Raw genomic sequence first — 19540 nt, 5'->3', positions numbered from 1 at the left:
AACTTTTGTCCCACCCAGCTGGCAGCGCTTCTTGCTGCTGCGCCCGCCCCTCATCTCCTCACAGTCCCAGTAGTAGTTTAGCAGCAGCAGTAGTAGCAGCACCAAGCAGCAAGCAGAAGCAGCACTAAGCAGCAGCAGCAGCAGGAGCAGCAGCAGCAGCAAGCAGTAGCTGGAAGCAGCAAGAAAAGTAGGCCCCAGTAAACCAAACCCAAGACCTGCTTTGGCTCCTGCGAGCTTTGGGTGCTTGTGTGCTTGATTATTCATTATTCTTATTGGGTTTTGGTTTGTTCGTCTAAACGATTTTCTGCTTTCTCCCGTCCCTGGTCTGCCCTAGCAGTAGTACGTAGTAGTAGCCATTCTTTCCCTCGTTTTCCTTCCCTTCCCTTCCCTTTCCCTCCCCTCCATCCTGAAGAATAATCTTTCTTCTACCCCTCCTCGCCTCTTCCTCTCTTCTTCCTTCTCTCTTCTCTTTCTCTCTTCCCTCCCCTCCCCCCCCATAATATCTCTCCCTCCTTCAGTCCTTCTACCGTTCCCTTGTTCTTATCGGAAAAGACGGAGTTGGTTTGCGGATAGTTCTTCTGTAACTCTTCTTTGTGCCTTTTCCTCTTTTTCTTGAATTTCTTATTATCTTTTCTCCACCTCGCCGGAGTTATCTTGAAGTTCTCTACAGTTCCTGATTTCTCTGACGCCCGAGTCTTCCACGCATCCTTGCTATTTGCGCCATCCCCAAAGCAACGCAACTCAACGCTTCGCTTTTCATTACCTGGTAAGTTGTTACTGTTCTCTTATTATTTTGAGTTTCGCATCGACTCGTATGCCATATTTGTTTTGTTGTTTTTCTCTCCCGTTTTCTTTCACTTTTCTCCCCCTTCCCTGCCTGTGCCGGTGCCTAGCTGTGTGTGGTTGCGACGGAAAATCGACTACCACTGTCTCGGGTCCATCATCGCTTCTCATGCATCCAGAAGCATGGAATCACCGATTCGCTGGAGGCGACGTTGGTTGAATTAGTCGGCTGTGGGTGAACATGTCCACCGATTGCTCTGCATCCGGGTCGTCGAAAATGACTTTCCACTTCCGTCCGGCACGGTCTGTCAGCGACCATTTTGCGCCTTACGATTATCTCGCCCTGATCTATTTCACGATGAGTTTCGGACGGTCGCTCAACCATCAACTCGTCCATGGCCCTTTCTGCGCCTCGCTTTCTGAATGGTTGGAAATACGTCTCGGCTGTTGCATGGCTTTTGTGGTGCAGGTCCGCTGAAGACTGGGTGGATCGATCGGGTCGGTCGCAACCGGAGCGGATGTGGCCTTCTCTGGGTGTATCCTCGACGAACGCGGTCATGCTATGGTGACAACGCCTATTTCTGGCTATTCACGCATTGTCACCTCAGATCTACCACACCTCTTCCGGTTTTGTTCGATTCACTCCATGGATCTTGTACCTTTCCGGCTATTTCATTGCAACCACCCGAGGAACCTGAGTCTTGGCACCTGACGGAGCTGGCCTGCAAGTCAAGGCTGAACCCAACTTCTCGTCTTGTCCCAACTTTCACCGAGTCGCTCGTTCAATCAATTTTTCTGCCGGCCGCCATCCTGGGGAATTCTTCACGTTCTATCCAACTATCTTCCGCTCCGTCAATGCTTTCTATCTGAGCTACCGCGAACTAGTGGATCGGGCATCTTTCCCAGTTTTTCCCTTATTTCTGATTTACTCGTGCTTTTCTGCCTCGCCAGTTTTGAAATCTTTTTTGTTGCTACCCAAGGACCTTCGTTCTTGAAGTCAATTCTTCGGTACTAATAGTCATTTCCAAGTCTGAACGATCGCACGCAGTTCTTTCCTTGACGAATCCTACGAAACCCCATTCGCACGGGCCAATTTCGGTATAGAAAAGTTTGTTTGCTTGGGTTTCTGCTCTTTTACCTGCACTAAGGTACGCGCAACTGCGACTGGCCAGCACTCGATCCTTTTCACTCGTTGAAAGTGTGACTAATATTCATGCTGGACTTTTAGATACCTATCTCGCAGTTATTCTTACGAAAGTCGAATTTTTATGTCAAACATGTCTTTCCAGAACTTTGATTCTTTCCAAAACCAGCACCCTGCTGCTGACGCCGCCGCTGCCGCTCCTGGCGCTCCTGCTACCGCGGACACCGCCATGACTGGCCAGGCTGACCCTACTACCGCCCCCTTCCAGGGTCCTGCTCCCGGGGAGCCCTCTGCTGCCCCTGTTCCCCAGCAGGCCAACGAGGGAAAGACTACCCTCTGGTAAGCTTCCCCAATGCAGTATCTCTTGTCCGTGCTGTCTCTGACTGTTGCCGTTTAGGATGGGTGAGCTTGAGCCCTGGATCGATGAGAACTTCGTTCGCAACCTCTGGTTCCAGATGGGTGAGCAGGTCAACGTTAAGATGATCCGCGACAAGTTTTCTGGGTGAGTACATAATCACACTGGATTCAATATGAAGGCGATCCTAATGTTGGTAGTAGGAGCAACGCCGGTTACTGCTTCGTCGACTTTGCGTCCCCTGCCGCCGCCGCCAAGGCTCTGTCCCTGAACGGTACCCCCATGCCCAACACCAACCGTCTGTTCAAGCTCAACTGGGCTACCGGTGGTGGTCTTGCCGACCGCAGGTAAGGAGAACATGCCACATAGATGTCCTGAGGTCACAAGCTAACTTGTCAAATAGCCGTGATGACCGTGGCCCTGAGTACTCGATCTTCGTTGGTGACTTGGGCCCCGAGGTCAACGAGTACGTCCTCGTTTCTCTCTTCCAGAGCCGCTTCCCGTCTTGCAAGTCCGCCAAGATCATGACCGACCCCATCAGCGGCATGTCTCGTGGCTACGGCTTCGTCCGCTTCTCCGATGAGAACGACCAGCAGCGTGCTCTGAGCGAGATGCAGGGTGTCTACTGTGGCAACCGTCCCATGCGCATCTCTACTGCTACTCCCAAGAACAAGGGCCCCAGCCTTGGTGCTGCCGGTGCTATGGGCATGCCCGGCCCCGCGGGCATGTACCCTCCCATGGGCGCTCCCCCCATGGGCTTCTACGGTGCTCCCCAGCCCATGAACCAGTTCACCGACCCCAACAACACCACCGTTTTCGTTGGCGGCCTGTCTGGCTACGTCACTGAGGATGAGCTCCGCTCCTTCTTCCAGGGCTTCGGTGAAATCACCTACGTCAAGATCCCCCCTGGAAAGGGCTGCGGTTTCGTCCAGTTCGTCCAGCGCCATGCTGCTGAGATGGCCATCAACCAGATGCAGGGATACCCTATTGGAAACTCCCGTGTGCGTCTGAGCTGGGGTCGCTCTCAGAACAACTCTGGCCCTGCCGGCAGCCCCTACCGTCCTGCTCCCCCTCCGCCTCCCATGTACCCCTCCATGGGCATGCCCCCCGCTCACGGATACGGCGGCTTCGCGCCTATGAAGGTCGGTTCCCCTTGAACTCTCCCTCCGAGGCTGGTGGGGTTCAGAGCATCACTAACGCCCAGACTTAGTAAAAGAGCTTTCCATTTTAGTTTGAAAGAACCAGCAGGAGTTTTGTCATTTCACGATGGGTCTTTTGTGTTATAAGTCTGCCATGATCTCTGCGAAAGTTACCCTCTATAGCTCTGGATGGGCATTTTCTCCTGTGCTACGTACTTCATATGCGAGCGCTTCCATTGTTAGCCAGATTTGAGCTCTGATTTTCATCGTTATCTATCTTCACGTTTTACTATTCTTCTGTTCTCCCATTCCCCCTTTTTAAACCTCCCCCAAATTTTCCTTCGCCACTCTCCCCGATTCTCATATGTTTTCCCCGTTTCTTCCCTTTATCCCATGCCCGCTTTTTACATTCTCCTCACGTCTTCGGGCCCTAGGTCTATGTTATTATGCGTATGACGACAATCGGAATTGTTGAATGCGCGTGCGGTGTCCCCGCCCCCCCTCTTTATTCCCTGGGCAGGCTTTCTGCGAAAAGTTCCTCTGCTGAAGTCCTTTTTCATGAAGCAATCCAATCGTATTCTTGTTTCGTTGTGAGGATGTTACGTCGTGCTTCTTAGACCGGGCGGCCTGTACAACATGTTTCCACCTCGCCTTTTATTTCTCTCAATTCAGTCTATTATGGAGCACAGTTCTTTCTCTCGCTCTTTCCATGCGGTGGTCCTTTGATAGGTCCTTCCCCCGTCTTGCGTCTGGCGCGTTCCGCGGATGTTTTGGACGGTTTGGGTTGTGTACTTTTCTCTATCCCCCTGCCGGGTGTGTGGGACTTGGGGGGCTGGTGTTGATGATTTTAAGACGGGGGTTCTTCCTAATGCGTCTATCTCTTCGTTTAAATTGTAGTTACTGGGTGGTGGGTGGTTTTTCTGTTCCTACCTATCCTCGGGCACTGATGGCGGCATCCTGTTGTGAACAAACAAATCACGGTTTGGGAGAGGGGCGTTCGTAAGTCTGGTTGTTTTCCTTATGTCACCGAGGAGGGTGGTGTTGTTTCCAGCGTCAGCTCCAATACTGGCATGTTCATTTAGTCGTTATTCCTACGGATGATTCCCCCTTCGCTCTGCAGTGAGCTCTCTGTGTTCCTTTCCCCGACTACTTTGCCTTTGTGTGTATGCACCGCGATTGCGAGCATGGCAGTTTTGAGCATGTTTGCTCGCATCTGCTCCTCCCTCGTGTACATGGGACTCGATAATAGATGCCTAAACAATCTGAATTGGGCGCATGTCGCCAGGTCTGCATTTCTAGTTTTCAACCCATACAGCTTGCTCTCTTCCTTTTGTTACTTACTGTCTTGGTACTTACTCTTTCGGTCTGTCTCGTGGTTCGTACCTGCCCTCCCAAATCCGGTCATCTTTTCAACTCAAACGGGATGTCCTCATGAGGCAGGTACTCCATTATCTAGCCAGTCTGGCAGGTGCGAACCCCGGTGCATCTTCTCCTTTGTCTGCTCGCCCTCTGATGCCTCCATCATCTGTCTCCTCGTCGTGGTGGAGGAGATACCTACTTCTCTCTTAGGAACCCCCTCCCCTTCCACTCGGATTGGTTCAGTTCTCTTTACTCTTAGTATCTTAGTCCCTGATCGAGGTTTAATTTCTTCCATTTTCCTCATTTTAACTCGCAGACAATATAGTCCTTGGGCCTGCCAGAATGCGGTACGAAGACTGGGACGTGATTCTCTTCCCCGAATCGTCCAAGGTGCCCATTCAGGAGTTCAAGACCCAATGTTTCGTCACCAAGGATAAGGGTCAGTGTCGTCGAAGATTGGAGTAAATTCGTGGCTTATTCTATTGCTAACCTCTCATTGAAACACCAGATTCACCCTACTTGCATAGTCCCGGTCTTGTTAGTCCGGCTACTTGTCCTCTGCCACAGAGCAATGAGGGCCAGTTGCCAGTTCTCACTACTTTCGTCCCAAGTTTGCGTCACAACACCCCATTCCGTGTGTCCGTTCATAGCTGGCAGAAGCCCACACCCAGTCGGTTGATGGAAAGCCTCTTGCAGCCAGATGATGCAGTGCTTTTCGAGGTGCGGGTCTTTATTGATGGCCTGTGTGTCTCGTAGGTGCTTGCCCGAGCCTCCAACCGGAGGCTATGAACTGAGCCTTTGTGTGCCATAGGGGTAGCGTTTTCCATCAGAGATCAGGGTGGCCACATGTTATTGGTGAGAAGAAGTGATCCTTCTGTTGCCGAATTTATAGCTGACTTTGCTGTCCCATCTTTAGACCTAAGTTCGTGTATGCTTTGCACCAAATCTCTCGCATTTCACCTTTGATTCACAAAAATCACCTAACAGCAAGATTCTAGACGTCGATAAGACTGGCAATCAGGATAGCCTCCGTTTCCCTCCTTTTCACCAGGAGATTTTAGAGCAGAGACATTGGGATGCCGCTGAGCTATACGGTAGGATTAGAGTAGTGATTGCCGAGGGCTTTTGTCGCCCACATCGCTACCCACCGTTCGAGAGAGTCAAGGAGATTGTCGCATTTTCCTTCCAGCATGCCCCACTGCGTAAGTCTTACTTTAGAAGATCGTTTTTCATACATGCACTGACCCGTTGAGTGTAGAGGTCCTGGAGCATTCTAACATCGCCTGGCCGAACCCTTCGATGTGGACACGGGAGCCACGACTTTTCAAGTACAACTCGGGCATCGATCCTGCTAATTTGACAGCAGAAGACTCACACGCCCACTCTCCCAGTAAGCAAGGTGCTCAGGGTCGGATGTTGGCCCCCAGAAGCCACGTAAGCAGCCATTCAGGCAATTCCTGGGCATATCGAAACTATCAAAGATCAATTCAGATGCCTCTACCCCAGTGGCAAGGCCAATGCATGCCAGATCCCTTCACCGACCCTGTTATCCGACATCGAGGTGCACGATCATCTTGCGAGGATGTTCCCATGCCCGATTATATCTCTAGCTCTGGAAGTAGTCGCGCCATCTCCAGCATGACGGGCATTAGCTACGAGCATAGCAAACATCCCAGCATAGTAACCCCCGTCGACGAGGAGTCATACCGGCAGCTGATTGAAGCATTGAGTCCGCCAAAGCCACTGGCCCTGTTCGGCATTGCTGCACCCACCAATAGCCCCTCTACTGCTTTACCCATGGGAAATAAGCTTTCTGCAGCTGCTGAAGCGCGTTCTGCACCTTACACCAAAGGCAGCAGCCGGACGTCGATCTTGAAGGAGATCTCATTGCCTGGAACCAGAGAAGCGTCTGGGTCCAGCACTAAATCCACCGCTGCTTCGGAAGCAACGGCTGAGGGAGCGGCAACTACCAAGATTCATGCTACCCCTAGCCCACGCGTCAAAAGCCGCAAGGAGGGCATGTCCCAGACCAAGGATAATGAATCTTTGGGGGGCTCGCCACTTAAAGTGAACGACAAATCCCGCGAAACCCCCTCCAAGCTGGTGGTGCGTACCAGCGGAGGTGTGGAAACCCCAACTCGGTCCAGCCGCAAGTCATCTACAGGTTCTGCCCGTGCAGAGGTCTCTCCCATTTCCTAGAGTGGCACGGTCTTCTGCTAGCTCAAGAATCCACAACGCTAGGCTTGGTGACTGCCTTGTTCTAGGCCCCAGCTTGCTGGGCCAGCACTGTAGCAATCACTGAGATGGTTGAATTATTCTTATATGGTCAAGACAGGCAGTTAGTTCTAGTGCACTGCTTACTTCTTTTCCCTACTTCGTCAGCTTCTGTTGTTTATCGATTCGACTTATACGAGTTTAACATAGGGCGTCGATGTTGAGGTCCAGTCATGACCGATGAACTCTCGTTACCTTATATCAATTGCTACGGATACTGAATTTGCTTGGGGTGAAACGTGTGGATGTGTCAGTTAGTCGTGTGTTTCAGCCCAGGATGTTTGTTTTAGCATTCAATGTTCTTAGTCAAGTGGTGATAGCAGCAGCTAGGAGAGTAGTGAGTGTCATTAGTATAGCTTGCAGAATCCACAGACTAGTATCCTCAGAGATCATTCATAATCAAGAGCAACTCCTTTGTTTCTTCACATGCCTTCAGTCCCCGAATTATTGTGTTCACATCTCTTTCCTGCTCTCAGTGCAACTCAACGCCCTGCCCTTCCTAACATCTCAAGCTTAACTCACTATCAGACGTCGGTTGTCAAAAACAAGTCTTTTCCCACCCACGATCCCGACATTCTAGGCGATAATATCCTCTACCAACGTACCTAATATGCAAAGACATCACATCACCTACCCTTCTTCTCCGTCTACTAACAAGTAGAAAACAAATCTAACCTGAAATAATAAGCTAGTAATCACCAGCATACGAATCGATACCATCATCTATCTGCCCGCTTGACTGTCCTCGTCAGCAGAAACAAGCTCGCAGTGTCATCCCCCATACATACCCTTTTGGTATGTATACATCTGGTGTATTAAAAGTTAGAGGATCATGACCTGAAGTAGAGTTACTTACTATACCATCAGCGTCCCTAGTTCACCTAGATACTGATACTGATAAACAATTTCACTTGGTTGATCACACACCAACTGTTAAATTAGATGGCATGTTATTTTTGGCGACCTTAGTATTAAGTTTTAGAAAAGGGGGATTTGATTTGATTTGACCTGTTACATATGTATGTATGCATGCAGATGTGCAGCTATGCAGCTAGCTAATTAACTAGTAGCTGCAGTAAGCAGTAAGCAGTAAGCAGCTTAGTTACTTCGACTATAGCGTAGTTCATACTGCGAAGTAATCTCTTGTATTGATATTGCCAACAACCAAAGTAATCAGTTAGTTATCATTCTACCCCAGGGGACAGATATCACGCAGCTAACTAGCTATATGATAGATAAGATATGTACGGAAGGGAAGGGAATCAAAGGTTCAAACTACTCCAGAATTTCGCTTTTGGCCTGGTTCCCTGTACACTCACTCACTCACTCACTCACTCACTCACTCACTCACCAATATCGAACAGAGACGAGACGAGACAAGACGTCTCTTCCGGACGGATCTGGTTTAAAAGCTGGAATAACTGCAGGCAGTAAAGGTAGACTTAGATAGCAGCAGCGCGCAGTATAATATACGGCAGGAAGCAGGCAGTTCGATTTAATGTGATGCGGTAGCAAGAGAGTTAAGTCAGTCAAGAGAGGAAAAAAGAACAGCAGAGAAGAACGTGAGTATCTTTCTCGATTTCATGAAACCATTTCCCTGAGAGGAGTCAATAACGACTAGAGCCTCGTTGATTATAACGCCACAACACGACAAAGAGATCAACATAGGAAATAAGTAATATAAAGAAGTAGAAGGAGAAGGTATAAATAAGACGATTCAAATGGAATCAAGTCGCAAAGTGAAAAAGAAAAGGTTTGTCAAGGGAAAGAGATTGGTTGAAGAAAGAAAAGGAAAGAAGAAAGAAAGGGCCAGGGGCGCATCTTGTGATGTAAGTATTCTCGAGCATTAAATGGAGCATGACTAACGCTAGGATGGTGGAGAAACGCATCACTCGATGGCCCTTTGGAAAGTTTGATGACCAGATTAATCAAGTAGTAATAGTGATAAGAGGATATAAAAAGCAGTCACACGAGGCCACTGGAACGTAGCTTGAATACAAGCAGGGGCAATCAAGCAAATCCCATCGGAAGCCGGTCGACACTTCTGGTTGGCAGAGTGAAAGAAAGGATATGCAAAAGGAAAAGAGGATACACCAACGCCTAGTCACTTGGGCACATATCCAAATCATGTCGACAGAACACAAGGATAGGAGAAGACGCGATGCGAAAACAAGCAGAGAAAAGGAGAAAAAAAAAATGACACATGAAAAGCAAAAAGCAAAGAAGCACAAGCACGAACTCAAGTTTATGGAAATGTACAGAACAAGGGTATATGAGTTAAGGACTTAACAACCGTCGGACTTCATTTCACAAGCCATCACCGGCACCGGTCTCAACACCATCGGTTGGATACGATATGTTGGGGTCAAATCCAAATCCAGCAGTGTCTGCATCGGTGTTGAGGAACGTATCGAAGTCGAAATTCTCCAGGATGTCCGGGTTTTCTAAGGCGCTAAAGTCCAGATTGAAAGCCGATGCCTGCTCAACAATGTAAGTATAATATCCACCGAACATAACGAAAGAGGCAAGGAACATACATCAGGGATGCTCAGTTCATTGAAAGGCTGCTGCGTCTGGTCCGGAGGCTGTTGAACAAGTGGCGGAGGTGCAGGGGCAGACGTTGGCTGCTGCGGAGCACTAGTCGTAGCATTTGCACCGGCCTTGTTGAACGAGTTCGGATGCTGGGGCGTGATCGGCGTCGACGGCGTAGGGGTCGGCGGGTGTTCTGCTTCGGAAGATGGCGTGGCAGCCGTGTTCGCCTGGGCGGCGGCAGCAGCAGCAGCAGCGCCCTTCTTCGGTCGCTAAGATTTGCGTTCAATATGAGATGACAAGGGGGGTCAACAACCAAGAGCGTTGATTACATACCTTCCGGCTATCCTTGGTCTCCTTCTTCTTCGGAGCGGGCTTGTTGCCTTGCTGCGGCGTCGGCGGAGCGGCAGTTTGGGGCGACGGAGGCTGGGTTCGACCGACGTTGGCACCAGGTGCTGGGGGAGCTTGGGGCGGCGGCATGGCATTCCTTTCCTGAGGCGTTCCCGTGGACTGAGGCTGGGTCGCAGGCGACTGCTGCGGCGCCATCGGCTGGCCCTGAGCTCCTTGCTGCGGCTGCCAACCTCCGTTGGGCATGCGATTGCCAGCACCAGCCTGAATCGGTTGACCCATCTGAGGGGCGCTGAACGCAGGATTGGAGCTCGGGGGGCGCATGCCGTTAGGCGCCGCCATTCCATCAGCCATGTTCTTGACGAAGAACTGGGGACCCGCCATCTCGGGAGGCATCTGGCCACCAGGGAAGTTCATGGATGCCGGGGATCCACGGCCCTGGGCCATCGCGTCGGCAGCGCTCGGTGATCCGGGGAGGCCGGTCTGGGGCATCTTCGGGGTGCCTCGCTTCATTTGGTCGTTGGGATTCGGCGACGTGCCAGCCCTGCTGCCCTGGGGCGAGGTGCCTGGTGGCAACTGCTGCCCGGGCATTGGGGGTTGGCCATCAGGCCGAGCCATGCTGTCCTGCTCCTGGCGAGCCATCATCAGACGCCGCTTATTCTGCTGTTCGAGCAGCATAAGTTGCATCTGATAATCCTGGAGAGCGTGGTTGCCGTGCTGACCGCCAGGCGTCTGCATCCCCGTCCGAACCTGGGCCATTTGACCATTCGCGCCATAGTAGTCACCGTTGATGGGATACACCTGGCCTTCCGGTATGGACACCATTTCCGTCTGCGGGTTTGCCATGACATTCGCGGGATTCATCATACCATTCGGCATGCCCTGGTTCGTCAATGCTGAGCGTGTGTGATGAACGGCCAAGTTGTGAGCATATACCTGCATCTGTTTCTGCTGCGCAGCCGGTCCCGACTGCTGGAAAGCCTGGAACTGATTGGGGTTCATCGCCCGATTGAGTCCGTTCTGCATCAAAAGTGCTTGCGGGGTGGGCTGGCCTGGGATACCCTGGGCCTGACTGCGTCCGTTGGGTGCCAGTTGCTGCCCGTTCATGGGGCCACCCTCGAGGCGAGGTCGTTTCGACGGAGACGGGGCATTTTCTGCCGATGCGGGGGACTGGGGTCGATGGCCGTTCATATCCATGTCCGAATGCTCGCGCTGCATCTGTTGCATCAGCTGGACCTGCTGGTTTTTATGCATCTGGGCGAGTTGTTGTTGCGATCTGTAAAAGACGCAGTCAGTACCATTGTAGTCCGAACGCTCTTGCGAGGTGGCGCAGGAGATAGGGAAGGGGGCGCGTACAGGCCAGAAGTATTATTCTGCAACACAGTCTTTTGCAGATTAGGGGGGACCATGCCGTTCCGGCGAATATTCATTTGGCCCATCTGTCCATTCATCAGTGGCTGCTGTCGTAATAATTGATTCTGATGTTGTTCCCTGAGGCGCATCATATTCTACAAAGCCTCAGTTAGACGTCCGGACAGGCGGCAAAGAGTAAAGAGCACGTACCTGGGTGTGTGTAAGATAACTCCTCACGTCATTGCTGTTTCCCTTCTTGCGCTGAGCCCAGAAGAAATCCCAGAAAAGGCTAAACCAGTCAAGGAGGAATGACGACTGCTGTCCTTCATTAGGGAGATTAGGGCGGGGGAGGTCATCAGGAATCTTCATTTTATCTCCATCCTTTCCATCCGTCATCATTGTATCACCGTCGACACCGTTCACGTCGGCATCGCGACGATGACCCGGACTCGTCTTGATCGGCGGCTCGGTATTAAGTTTGATGGACTCATCCTTCACAAGCGCCCTAGCACAATCGTGGTAGCCGCGCTTCAAGAAATAATCGTAGATATAAGTGTTGAGGTTGTTGATCATGTTTTCAGGAATGTTGATGTTTTGTTCGTTACGGGGGGCGGCAGAGCCATTGTTGATCATGGGCACACCTCCCACTGGGCCCCCTGCACCGGGGTTCATTCCAGCCATATTCATCTGGTTCATCTGGTTCATCTGATTCATGGTGGCACTCAAAAGAAGGGTCCAGCCACCCTCACCTAGTTATTGTCTTCGATGGGAAAGCGTCGGGGGGTCCGAGAACGTTCAACGCGCATCCACCGTCTTGCGGCGAGGGAGCTCACCACAAAGGAAGCGACGAGGCGCAGCGCGCGGCAATCAAGGTCCCGAGGTGAGGGAATGTACAAGGCAGGGTCACAGACGCTTCCAGCTCAGTGATAAGAACGGCTTCGTAACCAGACCTGGATGCGCGATCGCCAGGGAGTAAGCCGGGTTCCGGTGCTAATCTAGGCGGAAGTTGAACCCGCGATATCGTTTCACGCTAACTGACGTAGAGGGGGGTATCTCTGACGGAGAGTATAGGACAACGCAGAGCAAAGGTGTCGCGATGATCACCAACAAGGGAAGGCGAGTGTGGCCCACTCAGAAGCATACGGCAACTGGGAGAGAAGAAGAGAAAGAATCTTCGGTGACTTCCACAAGGTGAGGCGAGACGGAGCACAAGCGGGCGAAAGGACTTTCAATCGAGACACGGTCCAGTTGAAAGCAGGAGACAGGCGGGATAAGGAAGGAGAAAAAAAGATTAAGAGAAGAAAGGATTGGTGTACTTGTTCACAGAAGCCAGTTGACCGAAAATGCGCGGTAAGATCAGCCGGGGGGGGCAGGGCGGCGAACAAGCGACACAGGATGGCAAAGGACGGGAACGAGGTATAGGAGAGAACCCGACCAGACGCAACCCGACGGGGGGTACCAGCCAAAGCCAAGGATGTGAGAGGACTTCAGAAGCAGCAGAAGTATCCTCAAAAGCCCCTGCAGCAAAAGGAAAGGGGGGACAGACGGAGAGATCCGGCAGATTTGAAGAGTAGGAAGTGGAGGGGGGGGGGGGAGGGAGGAGAGAGAGAGAGGCAAAGGTTAGGACAAGGTGTAGCGGTGGATCTGAGGTGTTCTCTGGTGGGTGGGAGGACGTGGATATCAGGCGCGGTGCCTGGAGTTGCTCAATCACTGCCGGCCGGGCGTGAATCGCTTGTTCGGCGCGGATTATCTTGCCCGGAACGCCGTGGGAGGGCTGGGAGATGCGGCTGGCTCGCGTATATCTCAGCATGCAGTTCCAGCGGAAATCCCGATGGGAAAAAATAAAAATTTGTAACAGTGAGAGAGACACAGAGAGAAGAGTTGACAGGCAATGAGATAGTAGAAAGACAATAGATGATGATTTACATGAAGGACTATTCTAAGAGAACAAGCATGAAAGATTCAAGATCGGAGCAACAACTTACCAGTATATTTGATCACGATGAGAGAGAGATGAAACGAGAAAAAAAAGGAGAAGATGCTGGTAAAAATTTCAAATAAATCAAAGAGGCTGGTTATAAGTTATATAAGATACCTGTCTCTCTCTCACTACTAATTCACTCTCAGTCTCTTGCTTCCTTTGGACTCCGAAGCATCAACACGCGCCGAGTGATCCACCCGATCTGGTGGTGTATAAAGTGTATCTGATACAGCGGAATCACCGCGACCCTTCACAATGTACTCCGTAATTGATCGATTCATTGATTTGAACCCACTAACACAGATGAGTATTATACTATAGATTTGAAATAGACAATTCGTATTCAATGAATTTCTCAAATCATCGAGATTACTAGAAGATTTTTTTTTTCTATAAGAAGTGAATAACACAGCAATTCCACCCTCTCTTATTCTCTATTTGACAGTTTGAGGCTGCTTTTCCTGAATCGCAGACTCGCCACCGCGTATATCCTGGCACACCCTGGGAATGATGGGATGCTTCGCCCCCGTTTTGGTCTAGCGCATCACGTGGTGACTCTCCCGCCGGGTGAGGATTTCCTGCGCCGATCTGCCCATCCTGCCGTTCCCCGGACTCTGTGTTGAAATGTTAGGTGTCTAGATACTGATGTTGCACATCATATGAGTTAGATATCAATTGAGATCTCTACTCTTCCCCGCGCACGGTATCTCTATTCTAGCTCTTTCTGGACAAAGTCCGGCCTCTGCCGCTCTGTGATTACACTTTTTCATAGCTAGATCAGCAGGATCAGACTGGATCGCGTTGTATCAATCAGACGGAGTACAGGTCACGGCCGTCAGTCTCCGATCACTGCCGAGTCGTGAATAGTGCGGGCCGTCCTCCGTAAGAGATGTGTTGGCCAGGATCTATCGACATACAAATTGAGATTGCTCCGCCCTTGATTCACCGGAAAATCATTACACTGCATCTTATACACATTCTGTAGTCTTATATCGTCTTAAATCACTTCTCAAGCCTGTGAAATACAATTACCGTGAGGCTGGTTTCCTCTACGGTTAAATTACAGGGACCTGAATCGCGTCGGTGGTCTTCTCCGGGATGGCAGAATCTCACACCGCCTTGATGAGGTACCAGTGCGCCTGTCATACTAATGGCACCCGTGTAGATCCCCATGCTCCGGGTTCGGAGAGCGTCCCTCTGTAAAGATGGGATCTACTATATTGACAGGTCATGTTCTAGGCCTTGATATCCGTTGTAAATTCCTTTTTCTTGTTAATTTCGCTATCATGCAATTGTTCATCTTGTCCCTCTGTGACAATGAATTGGTGTTTTGATCTGGTGACCTGCAGGAGACCTTCTATGTAAACGGGGTTTAGTGCGAGAACGCTAGACTGGAATTACAGATGCAAGACTCCGTATCAATCATAAGTCGTAATAAAGGTAGTATTTCATTGGTAACTGCAGCTCCAGATCGGCGGATTAAACCCTCATAACACCAGACGCCTCGACTTGTATAAACAATTTCAGAACCATACGGCTGGCGCCATCACTCCTCATCGGGTGGCATCTCGTCCTCAATGTACCTTACAAGCGATACCCGCATCTCCGTAGTGTCATCGCCCCGCAAAACATCGCTCACAAAATGCGCCTCGATCTGCATTTGCACCTGTTCCCAGAATTAGCACAGATATGCATGGAAGTGGCTAGCAGAGAACAGATCAACTCCCTGCAGCACGCCGTCTTACCATCTCCAATGCACCCCGCAGAACTCCACAAAGAATATTAGAGAACCACAGCTCATCTTGAGCCCGTCCGTCATCAGGCAGCTCAACGAAATCCGCCAACGGGTTCTCTTCAAATATGAGAGAGAATTGGTTGTTGTCACTTGTCCAGTTGGTGACCGTGGGCGCGATGTTGAGGAAGATCCTGAACCCAACCTGCAGTTGGCATAACACTCGTCAGCTCCCAGAGATCCAGATAGTTTCGGCCAAGTGCTCCGCCTGTTGGACTCAAGATACCTTTGCAATCATATCCGCTGTTTCCCGGAAATTAGCACAACGGCCCACGCCCGACTTGGCCAAAAAGTCCTCGATAAGTCGCATTCCAATATTGTAGCCCATCTTCTCCAGTTGCTTGTTCACTTCTTGGTAGTTTCCATCGTAGTCCTGGCAAAGTTGCGCGACAATTGTACCGTACGTTAATGTTACCAACTCGGCGTTCACTTTGTCAACTCTCGTCCTGGTAAGGTCGGGAGTATGTCAGTTGTCCGTCCGTTTCAAGCTGGCTTCGCTCGGTTCCTGAGGGGCCTTCGAGCGCCAACTATGCGCATGCAGCTTACTGACTTCCACAGCCTGTCGGGTTCAGAACGTTAGTAAGGGGTTACTGGTCAAGTGAGGTAAATGAACAGCTTACTCTTCCCCAATCCTAGACGCTTTTGTTGCAGATGACATGATTGCTAATCACACTCGTTAAGCCCGGAGTCAAAGTAAATAAATATGAACGACGCAAAATTTCATTAAAACTCAAGTTTGCAAGCGGCTGGTAAACAATGACAAGAGCAATGCGCACTCTTCCCCGCTTGATTCGGTGGACCGAGGGGGGCCTGAGGCGGAGCTTCACGCGCCTGGTGGACCAGCGCTCGGCGCCTAGCGCGGCTGGTTGGCGCTTACGCAGAAACCATGCTTAGAGCCTCGGACGCAAGACTTAGTCCGGGTCGGCGCGTCCAGTCCAGATTTCCCCAGCTACTAGGCTTGATTGCATTCTACGCTCAGCCTCCATCCCTACTTCAACTCGCATACCCATTGATTGAACTCGCCCGCTGGATTTACTTTCAACAATGTCGGGGGAAAAGCGACCTGCCCAAGAAGCCTTTGGCTCATCGAACCAGCTTGTCGTCAAGCGAAAGAAGTCCGACGCCGGTCTCAATGATAGCACAGCCATCGTCCAAAGCTCGTCGCAAAATGGGGCTTTGATTCAATCAGTATGCTTTATCCCGCATTATTGGAGAAGTGAGGTTTTTGTCAGGTCCCATTGTTGACCTTGGTTATAGGTTCCCCGCACCAGCGGGCTTCAAGCACCGATTATGGAAATGAATGGTGAGCTGCACCACCGCGGTGACTTACGACAAAGTCTGACATATAATGGATAATACTAGGTCATTCTGGTGAAATCTTTTCGGTGCGGTTTGATCCCACTGCCCAGCACATTGCTTCGGGCTCAATGGATAGATCTATCTGTACGTTTTTCGTCTGATTGTAATGGCCCGAGGGTACAGGCTAATCGCAGAGTCGACAACAGTGCTTTGGAACACATACGGACAATGCGAGAACTATGGTGCGCTATCAGGTCACCGGGGAGCAGTTCTTGATCTTCAATGGTCGCGCGACTCCAGAACGTTATTTTCCGCATCGGCCGACATGACGCTCGCTAGTTGGGATCTCGAGACCGGACAAAGGATACGCCGGCACATTGGGCACGAGGAGATTATCAATTGTCTTGACATAAGCAAAAGAGGCCAGGAATTGCTGGTCAGCGCAAGTGACGACGGCTGCATAGGCATCTGGGATCCCCGGCAAAAGGATGCCATCGAATATCTGGAAACTGAGTTGCCCATCACGGCGGTGGCGCTTTCGGAGGCGGGTAACGAAATCTATAGTGGTGGTATTGATAACACTATTCATGCTTGGGATCTACGGAAGAAGGGCATCGTCTACTCCATGGCGGGACACACGGAAACCATCACCTCTCTCGAAATCTCGCCCGACTCGCAAACTCTTCTTTCCAACTCACACGACTCGACCGTACGCACGTGGGACATCCGGCCATTCGCGCCGGCCAATAGACACGTCAGGACATTTGACGGCGCGCCGGTCGGGTTGGAGAAGAACCTCATCCGGGCCAGTTGGGACCCGAGTGGAGAGAAGATTGCGGCGGGCAGTGGTGACAGAAGTGTCGTAGTCTGGAACTCGAAGTCCGGCAAAATTCTATACAAGCTCCCTGGACATAAGGGGACTGTCAATGACGTCCGGTTCTCACCAAACAATGAGCCCATCAGTAAGTCACACCGGGTTTGGGGAACGTCGTTGGTATACTAATGTCTGTCTATAGTTGTCTCGGGATCGTCCGATAGAACGCTCATGCTCGGTGAACTTGGCAAGTGAGGGGAAGCGCATGTGCAGCACATCCAGCCAACACAATCACGAGTTTAATCCGTCTCATTACGAACAGCATTTATCTATGACAACACATGCCGGGTCCCCGCTCCATCAAGTTTAGTTTAGACTTGTGGCGAATAGTGATGGCAAGAGAACCTTCCAGCATCAACCTTGCTTGCCGGTTGAAACATGGTCAACCAAGGCTGGTAGATTAGCCATTATGGGCAGAACCGGGGAGAACGGCCGGCCGCATGACGGGGAAATGGATTACTACCATTATTCGAATACCTCCCGTGGAGCGCAGTATATCCATATATTCAATGCCTTACAAGTGTAATAATATACGTCAACGTGATAATGGCTCGCACTCCATTTGTGTAACCTTGGAAGATCATGGCGATAAGTGACCCTAGCTACGGGCCAGTTTTGTCTCAGTAAGCTGTGGTAGCCGCTCTTAATAGAAATTACCAGCGCGTCGAGGGATTCATTGGCGCTCGATTGGCCCCCTTGGGAAGAGGGTCCCAAGAGGGGGGACCTGACTGTGAGGCCGAAACAGTTGGCTTCCTTTAGGCGCGAGGAGCCACAGCCATCCTTAATATTAGTTTAGGATTAGTAGTATAATGTTTACCCGCATCCAAGCATCGGCCCGTCAGGACCGAAAGTATTGAGGATGCCACGGGGAAGAGTGTCAAGGAGCACAGATATAGTTGTCGATGCACAGGTCTGTTAAACCAGACTAGTGGGCTAGTAGTATAGATCAATTCTTAGATGAAGACAGCTATGGCGTAAGATCAATAGCTATGCAGCAGCTGCGGGTTGTTATCGGACAGCTCGGACTTGGTTTTGGGGGGGAGAGAGGGGGCCGAGGGAGGGGAGCTGTGGCTATACTTAGTATTGAATGGTGTCCGTGTCTATATCAGGGCAACGTGGGTCATCCAGGGGTAAAATGGTCAGCCCCTAAAGCAGAAGAACGAGGAGAGACGCCAAATCAGCATTCGGCAGTCCATCAACCAGCTAATCAGCTACTAATAATAAATTTTTTTTCGGATCAGGCCGGTTGTGCAAACTGGATTCCAGTTTCGTCAGTTATACGTAGAGAAGTGGGTAGGATAGGGAAATGATGGCTAATAATAATATCAAAAGGGCAGAATGAATGAAAGTTACTTCCTATCAAAGTTGTTTAGGAAAGGCCTGCGTGTGAGAGAGAGAAACTGTCTGTAACCAACTAAGCTGCTTAGCAGCACCACTTCCCTCTCTTAGTCGCCCGTAATAATTACCCATTGGGGAACGGGAAGTGTCACTCTCTCTGTCTCTCTCGTTACTCTCTGCCTCTCAGCTCTTCCTTTCTCTCTGTTTCTCTCTCGCTCGCTTTCCCCATCTCATTGTTTATTCCGGGTTCATAGTATGGATCTTTCGCTCTTGCTCGCGTACAACATCTGAGGCTCTGCTACTAGTATCTTTTTCCAACGTTTCTTTTTGCTTCCACTTTCTTCATCTTTACCTCCTCATCCTTATCGGCATCTGCCCCATTAGTATTTGCTTTTTCCCCTGTGATATCTTATCCCCTCTCCGTCCGGACTATCATTCGGGTATAATAGTTTACTGTTCGTCGAACCTCTCTCGCTCTCGCTCTCTCCGTGCTGAACCGAATCACCCTCTCCTAACCGGCTGGCCTGGTGCTCGCCCTGTTCCTTCGCTTTTTCTGCGCGTTCGTTTCAAAATCCAATTTTCTTCCTACTCCATCCCGATACAATTTCCATCAATCTAATTGCCTTTGGGTCGCCATCGCTCGTGTCCTGTGACTTCGCGATCGGGATTCCTGCGTCTGATGCTGCTCTCCCCTGGGCCCCTCTCCTACACCCCAGGCTCGATCTTCATTATGAATGTATAGCGTCCGAAATCATAACCAATTTCCCAGTTCGGCCACAGATATCCGCCTTCGCTAGCAATTATCCGCTTTGCGTCGTAAAGGCTCTCATTCCAGGCGGTTTGCATCCGGTTCTGCGTTCCCGCGACGCTTATTTGTGTGTTGTTCAACGAATGCGGAAGTGGGCAGTACATATCGACGCAGAACATATCATATACGCGATTGGAGTTCCCACTATCGACGCATATAATACT

At 50.6% G+C, this 19540-nt stretch overlaps 7 protein-coding genes across 7 annotated transcripts; 4 read left to right on the top strand and 3 right to left on the bottom strand.

The window, feature by feature from the left end:
• Positions 1-2051: 2051 nt before the first annotated feature.
• AKAW2_81009A (RNA-binding protein) lies at positions 2052-3439 on the top strand (the record flags this gene model as incomplete). Its single annotated transcript, XM_041682093.1, has 4 exons — positions 2052-2266; positions 2325-2429; positions 2486-2629; positions 2686-3439. 4 exons carry the CDS (start codon positions 2052-2054, stop codon positions 3437-3439), a joined length of 1218 nt encoding a protein of 405 aa, XP_041548970.1.
• Positions 3440-5122: 1683 nt separating this feature from the next.
• Positions 5123-5536, top strand: AKAW2_81008A (uncharacterized protein; the record flags this gene model as incomplete). The annotated part of the gene is made up of 2 exons (XM_041682092.1): positions 5123-5219; positions 5289-5536. 2 exons carry the CDS (start codon positions 5123-5125, stop codon positions 5534-5536), a joined length of 345 nt encoding a protein of 114 aa, XP_041548969.1.
• A 735-nt stretch (positions 5537-6271) lies between these two features.
• AKAW2_81007A (uncharacterized protein) lies at positions 6272-6979 on the top strand (the record flags this gene model as incomplete). Its single annotated transcript, XM_041682091.1, has 1 exon — positions 6272-6979. One exon carries the CDS (start codon positions 6272-6274, stop codon positions 6977-6979), a length of 708 nt encoding a protein of 235 aa, XP_041548968.1.
• Positions 6980-9361: 2382 nt separating this feature from the next.
• somA (putative cAMP-dependent protein kinase pathway protein (Som1)) lies at positions 9362-11998 on the bottom strand (the record flags this gene model as incomplete). The annotated part of the gene is made up of 6 exons (XM_041682090.1): positions 9362-9532; positions 9592-9855; positions 9920-10813; positions 10868-11207; positions 11288-11439; positions 11495-11998. The coding sequence occupies 6 exons, from the start codon at positions 11996-11998 to the stop codon at positions 9362-9364; spliced, it is 2325 nt and encodes a 774-aa protein (XP_041548967.1).
• A 577-nt stretch (positions 11999-12575) lies between these two features.
• AKAW2_81005S (uncharacterized protein) lies at positions 12576-13094 on the bottom strand (the record flags this gene model as incomplete). The annotated part of the gene is made up of 1 exon (XM_041682088.1): positions 12576-13094. One exon carries the CDS (start codon positions 13092-13094, stop codon positions 12576-12578), a length of 519 nt encoding a protein of 172 aa, XP_041548966.1.
• Positions 13095-14811: 1717 nt separating this feature from the next.
• Positions 14812-15715, bottom strand: BET3 (TRAPP complex core subunit BET3; the record flags this gene model as incomplete). Its single annotated transcript, XM_041682087.1, has 5 exons — positions 14812-14931; positions 15011-15202; positions 15284-15503; positions 15608-15616; positions 15678-15715. The coding sequence occupies 5 exons, from the start codon at positions 15713-15715 to the stop codon at positions 14812-14814; spliced, it is 579 nt and encodes a 192-aa protein (XP_041548965.1).
• Positions 15716-16101: 386 nt separating this feature from the next.
• AKAW2_81003A (WD40 repeat domain-containing protein) lies at positions 16102-17425 on the top strand (the record flags this gene model as incomplete). Its single annotated transcript, XM_041682086.1, has 5 exons — positions 16102-16245; positions 16315-16360; positions 16420-16500; positions 16563-17318; positions 17373-17425. 5 exons carry the CDS (start codon positions 16102-16104, stop codon positions 17423-17425), a joined length of 1080 nt encoding a protein of 359 aa, XP_041548964.1.
• Between the last annotated feature and the right edge of the window lie 2115 nt (positions 17426-19540).

Source organism: Aspergillus luchuensis, chromosome 8, assembly GCF_016861625.1.
Source record: "Aspergillus luchuensis IFO 4308 DNA, chromosome 8, nearly complete sequence".
Taxonomy (NCBI): domain Eukaryota; kingdom Fungi; phylum Ascomycota; class Eurotiomycetes; order Eurotiales; family Aspergillaceae; genus Aspergillus; species Aspergillus luchuensis.
This window is presented reverse-complemented; position numbering and strand designations above follow the sequence as displayed.